The sequence below is a fragment of the Meriones unguiculatus genome, chromosome 1, assembly GCF_030254825.1.
Source record: "Meriones unguiculatus strain TT.TT164.6M chromosome 1, Bangor_MerUng_6.1, whole genome shotgun sequence".
Lineage (NCBI taxonomy): Eukaryota > Metazoa > Chordata > Mammalia > Rodentia > Muridae > Meriones > Meriones unguiculatus.
The window spans coordinates 195,040,301-195,056,132 of record NC_083349.1 but is presented as its reverse complement, the minus strand read 5'-3'; the positions used below and the strand labels follow the sequence as shown (position 1 = coordinate 195,056,132).

Below are 15,832 nucleotides of genomic sequence, written 5' to 3'. Positions count from 1 at the left end.
TTATTATGACTCTTTACTATAGCTTAAAATCAGGTTTAATGGTATATCCTGCATCATTCTTTGTGTTTGGGACCATGCACTCCTGTGTGATTTTTTTAGGATTGGTTACTTCTGTGAATAAGTGACTGATGACAACTGCTCTAAATTTATATTACACTTCTGACAGTACAGGTATGTTTAAATTCTTGTAATTCACGATCATGAAAAAATCATTCCATCTTTGAGTTCCTCCATTTCCTTTCTCCAGTATTTTCAAGACCTCATTGTACAGGTCTTTTGTTACGGTTATTTTTACAAAATTGTGTTTGTTTCTAGGTTTCTCTCTTAACCCGGCTATCACACAAATAATTGAGACTTTATTAATTTCTTTTACTTTTATTAATTAGTTTATTCACTTTGTATCCCAGCTGTGGACCCCTCCCTCATCCCTCCCAATCCCACTCTCCCTCTTCTTCTCCTATGCCCCTCCCTCAGTCCAATGATACGGCAGGTCCTCCTCCTCTTTCATCTGACCCTAGTCTATCAGGTCTCATCAGGACTGGCTTCTTTGTGTTCCTTTATGGACTGGTAAGGAGACCAACAGAGCCAAAAAAAAAAAAAAAACAAAAAACAAAAAACTGGGCCCAGGGGACCCTGCAGAGACTGATAGCCCACCCAAGGACCATGCACAGAGAGGACCTACAACCCCTCCTTGGATGTAGCCCATAGACTCAGTCTCCAGATGGGTTCCCTAAAAAGGGGAGCAGTAACTAGCTCTGGCATGAACTCAGTGGCCTGCTTGGCTCTCTGATCATCTTCCCCTGGGCGGGGGGGGGGGGGGAATTCAGTCTTGTCAGGACACAGAAGAAGACAATGCTTACGTCTAAGTAAGGATAAATGCTCCAATAATGTTTCAGATAAAGTCTTAAGTATGTGTGTTGAAAAAATAGACATTTCTGTGACCATAGACTGCACTTCACTTTGCTCATGAACAATGTGGCAGGTATCTGATGAATCAACTCCTGTACAGGCTCAACAATATCTGAACCCACTTGGTGGTAAGACATTGCCATTCTTGGTCCCTCAGTTACGGCACTGCACCCTTGGCACACCCAAACAAGCACAAAGATTGCATCTTACTGGAGAAAGGTAAAGACCAAACCTGCAACAAGCTCTTTATGTATAAGAGCAAGGTGGAAAAGGCAGCTCAAGAGATGTAGACCATGACAAGCTGTCTGAGATGGCACCCAGAGTAGACAAGCCACCAGCCCAAGCTGAGACCATGGCCTCATTCCTACAAAGTCCTGAATGTATCAGGAGGCAAATTTAGAATCTCTTTCTACTGAGAAGTTCCTGTGGTAATTTTAACCAGACAAAACAGTAACAGATATGGTACTGAATGGCTGTCTCCTTTAACCTCACTGACTGGGTAGGACAGGGTTAGTTACATATGTGGGACTAGCTTCTCACGGGTTCTGTTGACATCAAGATGGTCACACAGAGAACTGTGCCTGCCAGACAGCCAAGATACACATCTGTGGGGAGAAAATGATTGCCTTGGGTGATTGTCCACACACCTAGTAGGCCAGTAAGGTGAAGAGTGCTGGGAAAGTGGTCCCCAGGAGTGTCTCGCAGCAAGGGGGTTGGTAGTGATACTTTTGTCAGCAGTCCGAAAGTTGATTGGACTTCTTAGGATTGGTTCAAAATATAAACCATAAAACAGTTATGACAATGATTAAGGAGTTTAAGCAAGAGGGCAAACACACATATTTAGATACTCACTTGCTCCAACTTAAAGATATGTTGATTAAAGTAGTGCTGTAAACGTTCATTAGCAAAATTAATACAGAATTGTTCAAAACTATTATTTTCATAATCTTCAAACCCAAAAATATCAAGAACACCAATGGACAACGTCTGTAAAAACAAAAGAAAATTTATTTAAAAATACATCTACAATTTATTTATATCACAAGTAATAAAATACTCCTTTCTGCAATAGTTCTGTTCTGTCCAGCATTCAAAAATACAGTGATTAACATCTGTTATCACTAATGTAAATTATCATATAAAACCACTATAACAGGAAATTGTACTTCATTCTAATTTTGGAAGCACATTTGGGGACTAGAAAGATAAACTGGGCAATTAAGAGACCATGCTCCTTTTGCAAAGGACCCACCTTCAGTTAAATGCACCCACATCAAATAACCACTAACCACAATCATCAGTGACTAGAGCTTCAGGGAACCTGACACCTCTGGCATTTGTGTGCACTGAACACAAATACAAACACATACACATATACATACACACATACATCTATATAAAACTAAAAAAGTAATTTTTTAAAAAAGTAATTTTAAGTTTAGAAATGTTACACGTAATGATAACCGTTTGTAGAAATATTTTTAAATACATGGATATTTATTAACCATTAGACTTAAAATTGAATGGATTTTTAGGAAAACGGACTTGTGACAGATGGTAAAACATGAAAAGTAGCATTCAGAACAAACTATTTTTCCTATTACAGTTGTTATCATATGATAATTTGCATCAGTGTTAACAGCTTCTCTCCACTTTTAAAACAATTATTAGTCAAGAACTAATAAAGACGCAGATTTTAGTAGGGAAGGAAATGAGGAAGACATTACCTTAACTCATCATCAGTATATTTGCACATTTTTAACTATCTGAGAACTCATATTTTAGGGCCTTAAGCTAACAGGCAAATTAACTAAAGTAAGCTTTTTTCCATTGTAAATATTTCTTTAACAATACAAATTTGAAAGCCAGGCCTGGTGGTACATGCCGTACTCCTAGCACTCGGGGAGGCAGAGGCAAGCCAATCTCTGTGAGTTCAAGGCCAGCTGGGTTTACAAAGCAAGTTCAAGACAGCCAAGGCTGCACAAAGAAACACTGTCTTGAAAAAAAAAAAAGAAGAAGAAGAAGAAAAAGAAGAAAAAAAAAAAGAAGAAAAAGTTGGGAAGAGCCTTGAACTCATTGGCACAGGAGACAACTTCCTGAACAGAACACCAACAGCACAGGCTATAAGAACAACAATCAATAAATGGGACCTCATGAAACTAAAAAGCTTCTGTGAAGCAAAGGACACTGTCGTCAGAACAAAACGCCAGCCTACAGATTGGGAAAGGATCTTCACCAACCCGATATCGGAGAGACAGCTAATATCCAAAATATATAAAGAACTCAAGAAGTTAAACAGCAACAGATCAGTTAATCCAATTAAAAAATGGGGTACAGAGCTAAACAGAGAATTCTCAATAGAGGAATATCGAATGGCAGAGAAACACTTAAAGAAATGTTCAATGTCCTTAGTCATCAGGAAAATGCAAATCAAAACAATGGTGAGATTTCACCTTACAACCATCAGAATGGCTAAGATCAAAAACTCAAGTGACAACACATGCTGGAGAGGATGTGGAGTAAGGGGAACCCTCCTCCATTGCTGGTGGGAATGTAAACTTGTACAACCACTCTGGAAATCAATCTGGAGCTTTCTCAGATAATTAGGAATAGCGCTTCCTCAAGATTCCAGCTATACCGTAACTCCTAGGCATATACCCAGAAGAGTCTCAAGTATACAAGAACATTAGCTCAACTATGTTTGTAGCAGCTTTATTTGTAATAGCCAGAAGCTGGAAACAACCCAGATGTCCCTCAACTGAGGAATGGATACAGAAAATGTGGTACATCTACACAATGGAATATTACTCAGCAATAAAAAACAGGGAAATCAACTCCACAAGGAGAGCAACAGAACCAAAAAAATCTGAGCACAGGGGTCTTTCCTGAGACTGATATTTCAACCAAGGACTATGCATGGAGATAACCTAAGACCCCTGCACAGATGTAGACCATGGCAGTTCAGTATCCAAGTGGGTTCCATTGTAACAGGAACAGGGACTGTCTCTGACATGAACTGATTGGCCTGCTCTTTAATTTCCTCCCCCTGAGGGGGAAGCAGCATTACCAGACCACAGAAGAAGACAATGCAGCCACTCCTGATGAGACCTAATTGACTAGGATCAGAAGGAAGGAAAAGAAGACCTCCCTTATCAGTGGACTTGGGGAGAGGCATGCATACAGAGGGTGGAGGAAGGGAAGAGATTGGGATGGGAGGAGGGAGAGAACCACAGAGGGGATACAAAGTGAATAAGGTGTAATTAGTTTTTTAAAATAAAAAACACAAACACACATACACACACACAAAAACAACAAAAAAACAAACAAAAAAAAACAAACAAACAAGGAAATCATGAAATTTGCAGGTAAATAATAGGAACTGGAAAAGATCATCCTGAGTGAGGTATCCCAGAAAGACACACAGGGTATATACTCACTCATAAGTGGATATCAGACATGTAATACAGGATAAACCTACTAAAATCTGTACACCTAAAGAAACTAATCAAGAAGGAGGACTCTGGCTAAGACGCTCAATCCCCATTCAGAAAGGCAAAGGGGATGGACATCCGAAGAAGGAGAAAACAGGGAACAAGACAGGGGTCTGTGACAGAGGGCCTCTGAAAGGCTCTAACCTGCAGGGTATCAAAGCAGATGTTGAGACTTATGGCCAACCTTTGGGCAGAGTGCATGGAATCTTATGAAAGAAGTAGGAAATGGTAAGACCTGGAAAGGACAGGAGCTCCACAAGAAAAGCAACAGAACCAAAAAATCTGGGCAAGGGGTCTTTTCTGAGACTGATACTCCAACCAAGGAGCATTCATGGAGATAACTTAGAACCCCTGCACAGATGTAGCCCATGGCAGTTCAGTGTCCAAGTGGGTTCCCTAGAAAGGGGCACAGGGGCAGTCTCTGACATGAACTGATTGGCCTGCTCTTTGATCACCTCTCCCTGAGGGAGGAGTAGCCTTATCAGGCCATAGAGGAAGACAATGCAGCCAGTCCTGATGAGACCTGATGACAAGGATCAGATGGAAGGGAAGGAAGGCCTCCCCTATCAGTGGATTGGGAGAGGGGCATGGGTGGAGAAGAGGGAAGGAGGGTGGGATTGGGAGGGGAGGAGGGTGGGAGCTACAAGGTGGATACAAAGTGAATAAATTGTAATTAATAAAAATTAAAATTAAAAAATACAAACTTAAACATATGTAACTTCTGCATTACAGTATTTATACAAAGTGCAGGGTGAGTGAACTATTATCTTAATTTGAGAAAGCAAAAAAATCCCTAAACTCAAATGTTCTTAAGTCCAATGAGGGAACAGAAGCATAGGTGTAAGAAAATCTTACCTAAGTGAAAGATTAGTAAGATAACAAGAAAACTATGTAACTCTTCTTAATTTGATCTTAACCATGAACAATTTTGCTATCAGTACTAAATTAGCAGGTATACAAGATAGCTCAGCAGGTAAAGGAGGTTGGCACCAAACCTAACAAGCTGAATTCTATTGTAGAATCCACCTACTGGAAGAGGAAAACTGACTCATAGACGTGGTCCTCTCACCTCCAGATAGACACAAACACAAAATAAACAAACAAGTAAGTTGATAGGTAGGTAGATAAACAAATAAATTAATAGACAAAAAATTGATAAATAATGTTTATTTTATACCCCACCCCAGCAACCCAGGCAAAAACAAAACAAAACGAAATAAAACCCAAAAACTAATTTTTTCCTCATGGTTAGTGTCTGCAAACAGCACTGAAATCCTAGCTAATAGAGGACATAAATGTCTTCTCTTCTCTTTTTGGATATTTGACTTCTAAGAATTATCTTTGTAACACCTTACTATGAATGACTCCAATTCAACTCTAACATGTAACCAAGTTTGATTATTAATATTCATTGACAATTTCACAGAATCTAGACCCTCCTAAGAGACAGCTCTCAGGAACTGTCTGAGACATTTCCAGGGAGTTTAAATGAGGTAGAAAAAACCTCTTGACTGTGGGCAGCATTATTCAATCGGCTGGAATAGGGGAGAACAAGGGTGGTGTCTCAGGCTGAACACAACGATGAGAGAACTGAACACCATAATCTATCTCTTTCTGCAGACACGAGAGCTACCTCAAGATCTTACTAGCATTACTTACCCACAATGGAGGGCTGCAACCTCACAATGTAAACCAGATAAAGTGTTGTTAAGTTACTCTAGCCAGCTATTTATAATACCTAATGAACCATTCCCTCTTTCCGCCTACTTCCCAAGCCCCTCTTTGAAAATGGGTCTTTGCCTAATCTTCCTATATTAGCCTCTTGAGTGCTGGGATGACAAGAATGCACCGCAACCCCAAGCTCAATCTCATTCTAACATAAACATAAAACTCTTGATTAAATGAGAAAATTTCTCCACTGGTGCTAACAGACACAGTCAACAAATTAATATGATGAACATAAAAGATGTTTTGAAAACTGTATCAAGAGGGTTTTACATAATTATAGTACCTAAAAAAAAACTAGACACATAGAATAAAATGAAATAATGCCCTTCACAAATAAGTTCATTTAATAATATGTTTGAGATTTAATTTTATAATTATGAAATTACTTGAAATATAAAAAATAAAAATATTTTGAGTCAGTAGGATTAAACAATAAAGTTAACTTTTTAAAATTTTATTTATATATTTATTTGTTACATTTTATTCACTTTGTATCCCCACTGCAGCCCTCTCTCTTGTCTCCTCCCAGTCCCGCCTACCCTCCCCCTTCTCCCTCTATGCCCTTTCCCTAGTCCCCTGTTATCTTAAAGATAATATTTTTAATCAGATTAAGTAAACTGGGCCATAACGGCTATTAAGAATAAAAATTAATCTGAAATTATTAAAGCTATATGTATATAATCTGTCACAGAAGTAAAGTCCAAGGGTGGGTGTGGTGGCATGCATCTTTAATTCCAAGTGAAATAAGGAGAATGGTTAGGTCATGCCTAAACTGCAATGTCCTGTCTTAAAAATATGAACAAACAAGCAAAATGCAGGGCATGATGACACACCCCTTTAATGCCAGCACTGAAGAGGCAAAAGCAAGCGAATCTGTTAGCTCAACCCCAGCCTGGTCTACATAACGAGTTCCAGGACATCCAAGGCTATGTACAGACAGTCTGTCTCAACAAACAAAACAAAAAAAAAGTTCCAACTTGACAAAAAATTCTAAAAGTACAATACTAAATACTTTATAAATTAGGACTAGAAGAGCCTTTCTACATAAGTTAATACATAACTGAAAAATTATAAAAGAACGGCAGAAATGGAAAAAAACGGCATATTTAAAAAGTAACTAAGAGAGAAAATATCTGCAGTAAGCATCAAACTTCACCCCTAAACTCTTCACAGCACCTCCTACAGATTCAAATGCTCACCAGTTTCAGAAGCAGTTCTCAGTAAAGTATAACACAACAGACCTTTACCTTAGTTTCGTGTTCCAAATCTTTACTATTCAGAAGTGCATGATTAATACGAAACACTATCCAGTCAAACAGAGCACTATATAAAGACTTCGCCATGGAGTTTCTCACTGTCACAGCCTACAAAACAAAGACAATTATGAGTGCAAAGAAGAATGGTAAGAAGGGATTTTTTTGTTTGTTTTTTGTTTTTGCTTTTGTTTTTTCAAGACAGGGTTTCTCTGTTTAGCCTTGGCCTGGACTCACTTTGTAGATTAGGCTGGCCTCAAACTCACATCAATTGGCCTGCCTCTACCTCCCCTGAGTGCTGGGACTAAAGGCATGCACCACCATGACCTGCTATGAGTAATAATTTCAATAAGATACAATAACAAGAACTGTTACTTTTTTTTTTCAGAAAAAAAAAAACTATTTTTGAATTAGAAACTAGTTTTTCTGTCAATTTAAATAGCCAATAATGAAAGTTTTCTATAAGTATTCATTAATTTAGTCCAACTCAGGGATCTAGGAACAAATTGCCATGAAACAAAAACAATGTATGAATCGCTCAATTCAAAGCGTTTTTTACTGACAATGGGGGCATATTTTCTTTCAGGTAAAGGTGGTAAACAAATGACCATAACAACTATGATATCAGTGATTATTTTAGGTTAAGAAAGAAATCTGAAGCTGGGTAGTGATGGAATACATCATTAATCCCAGCACTCGGAAGGCAGAGGCAGGTAAATCTCTAAATTCAAGGCCAGCCTGGAGTACAGAGCGAGTTCCAGGAAAGCTAGGACTACACAGCTAGGACTATCTCAGAAAGAAAAGAAAGAAAGAAATTTGGTGGCACAAAAAAGATATTATCATTTGTAAACTCCTTCATACACTCTTAAAACACAGACATAAAAATGCCAAAATGATCTACTATCTATCCTCAGTTTGTTACCCAAGAACTGTTTCATCCCAACAAATAGTAACAATCTCTTAATTAGGGAATTATGAAATTTACATTTTCTCTCAGTTCACTATTTTCTTGGTACAATCCAAGCCATCTAAATTTGTTTGGGGTGGGCATTTCAGCCTTCATGCATGTAGCTCCACGCAGAAGAGAAGATGGGGATGCACCTAGCAAGCTGGCTACCTGGAAAGCAATAGGTTTCACTGAGAGACTCTATTTCAAAAAAAAAGAAAAATTAAAGTTTAAAAAATACAAATGCATGCAAATACACATGGAAACAAAGGTACAAGAGATGCTATTAATTAAAGAAAAATCTCTTTTATAGAAGAGTTTAAAGCCAGGCCTATTGGCTCAAACCTGTAAATCCCAGCACTAAAGAATTTGAATCATCATCAAAAAAAAAAAAAAAAAAAAGATTTTGAATCATGACCAGATTTGTCATGAGCTTTAGTGCAGCATGAAGAGATGGGGGAAAGAGAAAGAGAGAGAGACTTTGGTTTACAAAAATTGAGTCCTGCCACTTAAAAGAATATAAATGCTAATAATGTTTTGCTGTTTCTATTAACATCTGTTTTCAAGTGATGAGGAAATAAGAGTGAAGACTACCTGTCAATCCCTGTTTCTGAACTCACTCTAGCTGTGTGCACCAGGCAAATCACAGCACAGACATCTATAAATTGGAGATAAGCTATAAACACAGATCCACCCGCCTCTGCCTCCCCAGTGCTGGGATTAAAGACGAGTATCACCACATCTGGATGAGAATTTTCAAGTACTTATTAAACAACAAAATACATCAAAAAATATTATGAAAAAAATAAAACAAAGATTAAAAGCTAATTTAAAGGTAACACAATTAAAATTGTATCTTTTGTTAAAAACACTGGTAAAGAAAATATTAAGCTGGGTGGTGGTGACACACGCCTTTAATCACAGCACTCAGGAGGCAGAAGCAGAGGCAGATGGATCTCTGAGTTCAAGGCCAGCCTGGTCTACAAAGTGAGTTCCATGACAGTGAGGACTACACACACACAAACCTTTCTCAAAAAAATAAATAAATAAATAAAAGGAAAGGCAAAGTATTATAAGCAGCAAATGACTAAAGAAAACTATTCAAGAAGAAATAATCAACAGGTTGCAATTCTGCTTTTGTTTATATAACTCTATCATCTGTTTGCCCTACAATATTAAAATGAAATAGAATAATGAGGAGGGGCTGTGGACTTAGTTCTGTGGTAGAATACTTATCTAATACATACAAGGTCCAGAGATCAATGGACTGGAAAGACAAACAAAAGACTAAAATCCTTGAAGAGGGGCTGGAAAAACTGTTTAGGGTTTAAGAGCACTTCTAGACAATCTGTCTAGAATTGGGTTCAATTCTCAATACCCACATGGTAGCTCACAAGTGACTCTAACCTTTGCCTGCATGGGCACTGCACACATACGGTACAAAGACATAACTGCAGACAAAACACCCATACATATAACATTTTTTTAAGATCCTTGAAGAAAAATAAAAGCTTACTATTTAAAACCACACTGAGTCTCTGGTACAGAAAGGTACTCTGTACATTACCAAAAGAGTTTGTATGTAAACACCAAGCTAACCTTTTCTTTGTAAATACCAAGCTAGTCATAAACCCTCTGATCTATAATACGACCCTGCCTATAAGATATGCTATGGCAATGATGGCACAAAGCTTGTGGGAGTAGGCAACCAATATCTGATTTGACTTAAGGCCCACACCACCAGATGGAACCCAAACCTGACCCTGCTTGAGTGACCAAGAACCAGAGGGTATAAAGCCCAGGGACCTAGGGTAAAATCAAATACACTGATCTAAAACATCATAACAAACAAAAACACAGTGATAAAATGACTCCTTGTTCAGACATCATCAGAGCTTCCTTCTACAATGCGAGCAAATACAGATGGCCCATACCCAGACATGGAACAATCAGCCTAAATGGGATGTCTCTATAAAATCCCTCCCCTCAGAGCTCAGGAAACCCCTTGGAAGAGGAGGCAGAAAGAGTGTAAAAGCTAGAGATGATGGAAAACAACAAGAAAACAAGACCCTCTAAATAAACTCATACAAACTCACAAGACTGAAGCAGCACGCACAGGGCCTACCCCAGGTCCTCTATGGCTCTCAGTTTAGTGTTTTTTATGAGATTCCTGAGCGTGAAAACGAGTGGCTCTCTGATTTTTATGCCTTCTCTGGGGCTTCTTTCCTTCTGCTGGCTTGTCATGTCTAACTTCGATGTAACAATTTTTGTATTATCTTATTATATTTTAATATTAAAATAAATAAATACAAAACCATACTGAATTTTAAGCTTCCAAATCTATGAGAAATTTATAATGTTTCCTAGAAAATATCTCAATTAACATATTTTGCCTACTATCATCTTCATTTTGAAAAGAAAAAGGAAAGAAAGAAACCCCTACAAACCCTATATCTTGGACTATTTCTAACAGGAACTCAATGGCTGCCTCTTTGACCTCCCCACCCCCCAAGGGAGGAGCAGTCCTGTTAGGCCACAGAGGAGGGCTTTGCAGCCAATCCTGAAGATACCTGATAAAACAGGATCGGATGAATGGGGAGGAGGTCCCCCCCATCAGTGGACTTGGAAAGGGGCACGGTGGAGATGAGGGAGGGAAGGTGGGATTGGGAGGGAATGAGGGAGCAGGATACAGCTGGGATACAGAGTTAATAAAATGTAACTGATAAGAAAAAAATAAAATAAAAAAAAACACCAAACCCTGTATCTTAGAATATTCAAAATATTTTGATTTTCAAGAAAATCATACCTCTGCCAGCTTATATGGTAAAATAAGCTTTTCTCCCACTGTCACTGTCTTCCTTGTAACTAATGCTTCAAATAGCATCTCTTCTTTAACCTATAAAGCAGAAAGTTATATTCAATATATAAAGTTTATGACAGAGAATTACTATATTGAAAAGCTAAGTAAAGAAAATTTTTAATAAAAGTCATAATGCAATGAATATAAAGAAATGCAAAGAAAATATACGTTATCTTAATAATAAAGTGGAATTTAAGCACACCACTAACCATAATTCCTAACACAGAAAAAAAGCTATACCAATTGTTTTGTTTGTTTGTTTGTTTGTTTCAAGTGCTTCCAAGTAAGTGTTTAACTCTACAATAGGGAGCTTGCCTGGCATGTGAAAGATCATGGATTCTCACCAGCATCCTACACACACACACACACACACATCTAGATTTCACAATATAAAGAACACGGACTAGGGCTGGAGAGATGGCTCAGAGGTTAAGAGCAGTGGCTGCTCTTCCAGAGGTCCTGAGTTCAATCCCCAGCAACCACATGGTGGCTCAGAACCATCTATAATGAGATCTGGTGCCCTCTTCTAGCGTGCAGGTGTATATGCAGACAGAACATTGTATACATAATAAATAAATCTTTAAAAAAAAAAAAGAACATGGACTAAAAGATAATAGCACTCCTTGAATTTGAGGAATACTCCTAGGGAATATTGTGTTCCAGAAATTTATTTTTATACTTGAGCATTAAACTTTCAGATAAAGATGCTCCTTTACTCTTACCCAAGAAGTAAATAATATCATGTTTACTTGTGATAGAGTCTCACTCTATAGCCCAGGCCAGCATCAAACTCATAGTGAACCTTCTGCCTCAACCTTTTGAGTATAGAGGTTCCAGGCATGTACCATCAACATCTAAATGAATTATTAAAAAAAAAAAAAAAATGGGGAGTGGAAAAATGGTTCAGTGGTCAGGAAAACTTGTTCTTGCAGAGGATCTAGTTTCAGTTCCATTACCAATATAGTGGCTCACAAACATGGTAATTCTAGTTCCAGAGAATTTGACATCCTCTTGAAACCTTCCTGGGCATCAGGTGGTACACATACATACATTCAAGCAAAACACTTACACACATAAAATAAAAGAATTTTCAGTACAAAAAAACTTTGATGTCTGCATCTGTATGTGTGCACAGTTTGTGTATGCTCGGGTACATATACACAGGTGCTGTGGAATCAATGTAAGGAATCTGTTTATTTCTCCCCATATTTTGTTTTGTTTTTCTTTTCTGAGACAGGATCTCTCTCTGCAGTCCTGGCTGTCCTGGAACTATGTAGACCAGACTGTCCTTGAACTCACAGAGATCCATCTGCCTCTTCCTCCTGAGTACTGGGATTTAAGACACAGCCACCATGCCCAAATCTACCTTATTTTTCCAGGTAAAGGGTCTGTCGTTTAACCAAAGCTTACTGACTGGCCAGTAAGCTCAGGGTATTTGCCTTTCCTGCCATCCTCCCTCACACTCACCCTTCCAGTTCTACGGTTGCAGATGCACAATCAGACCAGATTTTACTTGGGTGTGTGGGTGCAAACTCAGATACTCGTGCTTGTGTAACAGGCACTTTACAACTGAGTCATTTCCCAGACCCTGAATTTCTCTTTGAATTTCTTAACTGGTCTCTGACAAAAGAACCCTAAATTAGTCGGGCATGGTGGCTCATAGTTTTAATCCCACCACTCAGGGAGGCAGAGGAAGGCAGATTTCTGTGGTTTCAGTCTGGTCTACAAAGAGAGTCCAGGAAAACCAAAGCTACACAGAGAAACCCTGTCTTGCGGGGGTGTAGGGAGAGATACTAAATTTTAAGACTAAAATTCTTGGTACTTATATCTAGGTTTAAAATAAGACCACAAGGCACAATGTCCTAATTTATTATAATAGATAGTTGACTAAATATTACCTGAAATGCTTGACTGAAATCTCAACTATGACTTTCAAAATTACAGATACAGATTCAACAGTCTACATCTTGGTAAGAATGTATTCCAGTAAGTGGAATAGTAGTTCCAATTAAAGGCACTCCTTTTTCCATCCTCTTCTGTCACAGTATCATTTCACAGAAGGTAAAAAGCAATGACCAGTCATATATAAAGAAAAATAAACTCTGCAGTTAGGTATATGAAAAAGAGGTATCCAATTCTCTCACTGGCATTGTAGCTTTATAATGGACACATAATAGTAATAATGTTTTTCTTTAAAAACTAACCTAAATTATGCCAAGGAGAAGTAACTGGTTCTATACACAACGAATTAATTTAGACTTCTAATGAAGGGGCACATGAACCAAGATGTGAAAGATATTATTTTAAATTTTAAAAAAGCACATTAAGGACTGGAGAGATGGCTCAGAGGTTAAGAGCCCTGGCTGCTCTTTCAGAGGTCCTGAGTTCAATTCCCAGCAACCACACGGTGGCTCACAACCATCTATAATGAGATATGGCACCCTCTTCTAGTATATAAGTAATAAATAAATAAAATAAATTTTACAAAAAAAAAAAAAAAAAAAAAAAAAAGCACATCAAGCTATCCCTACCTGCACCAAACCAGAAACAAGTGAGATGCTGGGCTTCAATCCACAAGTGGATAAACAACTCAGGTGCGCACACACACACTGTAAGTATTATCCAGAAGCAAAAGAATGCGTTTTGTTTGTTTTTGACACAGGGTCTCTCTATGTTGTCCTGCTTGTCCTAGAATTCGATACATAGACCAAGCTGGCCTTGAACCCACAGAGACCCACCTGCTTCTGTCTCCCAAGTGCTGAAATTAAAGGTGTGCACAACCACTGGTTTGACCTAGAAAGATGCATCTTAAATGCATGCTACCAAGTAAAATAAGTCAATCTAGAAATACTACTAACTCTATAATTACAATTATAGTACATGTGGAAAATACAAATTAATATGAAGATGAGTTCTGGAGCAGTAAAAAGGTTCTGTATAAGGCTATTACTGTGGACACATGACTTCATACATTTGTCAAAACCCACTCAGTGCAAAGAGTGAACCCTACAATATACAAATTTTTAAAAATACTAAAGGCAGTAAGAGATTCCAATAGGAGTAAAGGCCATGATGAAAGACTCTAGCTATATAATCTATGAAATAATCTCAATGAAGGAAGGTAGGAAGAAAAAGTAAACAGCTAAACAACGCTGAAAACAAATGCAATCTACAACTAAAGCCAAAAGGGAACACTTGTAAGAATTATCCACTGATTTAAAATCATTTTGCACAAGAAAACAAGGGTTAATTTGAATACTGTTATAAAATGAATCTTGTCAATGAGAAGTATATGGGTGGCAGAGGATGAAAAGGAATGTTTCTACCTGTTGGAGTGGGAGCTTACAGATATGTAAGAGGAAAAATTTGAACAACAGTACAGAAAATTTACAGACATTGATATGAAAATCATTAGTTTATATAAATACAAATGTTTACATTAAAATTTTTTTGTCTGTACACAGTTAAAATACACTCATATATTCTCTTTATCTTTTAGATGAAACAGCCTAAAAGAAGCAACACCAATCCGATGGGGTAAATCTGGTAAAATTAAGAGTTAGCTGGAAATTATGACATACCCTAACTCCGAGAAACACAGCCTGATGTGTAAAAAGACATGGACCTCCTCAAGCAATTAAGAGAAAAATTTTAAAGTTGCACCTCTTTTCACTACTCGTCAAGGCACCCCATCTTCCAATAATATCATCTAACCACAATTTTATTGAGAAACCTCAAACTGGAAAGAGCAACATTAGCACAAGCCCAGGACATTACACAAGCTAGAGTGGAAATGTTCCACTAAGGAATTATATGTGTCGGGGAAAGGGAGAAAACAAAGACCTAAGGGTCCTGGCACACTCACAGGTAAGGCAGGGATGCAAGAGGATGCCAACTTCTGAGAAAACATTTTTTTAAAACAGTAACAAATAAATCCATTTTTAACTAAATAAACCCATTTACAAGTTAAAGTATATGTAAAATAAAAATGAGAAGTTACCCAGTATCTGAAATTAAGGACTGAGAACAAATGACTCACTTCTAATAATTCTGAGACAATAGGCAGTACTTCAGGATTACAGATATCAATAGAATCATCCCGGTAAGTCTTCTTTTTATAGGAGATATTACCCAAATGTAGTATTGCTGACAACAGAGAGAAAATCCTATGAAAATAAAAAGCACAGATTAAAGTTTGCAACGAGCATTCTCAAAACTCTTCACTCCAAAATCCAAAACCAGTACAAAGTATGAGGTATTTAATCTTCACAAAAGAATATTAATTTTACCTAAACTTTACTATTAACTGTATGTCAAGTATTAATCAAATTATTTACATGTAACATTATACTACAGTAACATATAATGCTACATATAATATACGGCATTTGTTACATAATTCTTCCAAGAGTTTCTTGAATTTGCTGTAATGTTTCACAACAGCGATTCCTTTCTAAATGCTTCTTCTGTCTGGAATATCTTTGCCTTGTATCATTTCAGAAACAATGAGTAGGAATCTCTAAAAGGAAGTCCTTACAATCCGTATTTTATTAGGTATCCTAGGAAACTTTTTATAATTAATCTTATTTTTAAATGTTTTCCTACATCTTATTATGGGACCATTGATAAATATTACTTTTAATTA

General features: G+C 37.5%; 1 protein-coding gene across 6 annotated transcripts in view; it reads right to left on the bottom strand.

The window, feature by feature from the left end:
* The window catches only part of Myo9a (myosin IXA), a 223,638-nt gene that overhangs the window by 111,358 nt on the left and 96,448 nt on the right, over positions 1-15,832 (bottom strand). For all 6 annotated transcript variants that reach the window (XM_060375378.1, XM_060375373.1, XM_060375386.1 and 3 more), the window contains 4 exons: positions 15,227-15,353; positions 11,134-11,223; positions 7,376-7,492; positions 1,762-1,896 (listed from right to left, as the gene is read on the bottom strand). In XM_060375378.1, the coding sequence (XP_060231361.1) occupies positions 1,762-1,896; positions 7,376-7,492; positions 11,134-11,223; positions 15,227-15,353 (469 nt within the window). The remainder of the gene's footprint in view (positions 1-1,761; positions 1,897-7,375; positions 7,493-11,133; positions 11,224-15,226; positions 15,354-15,832) is intronic.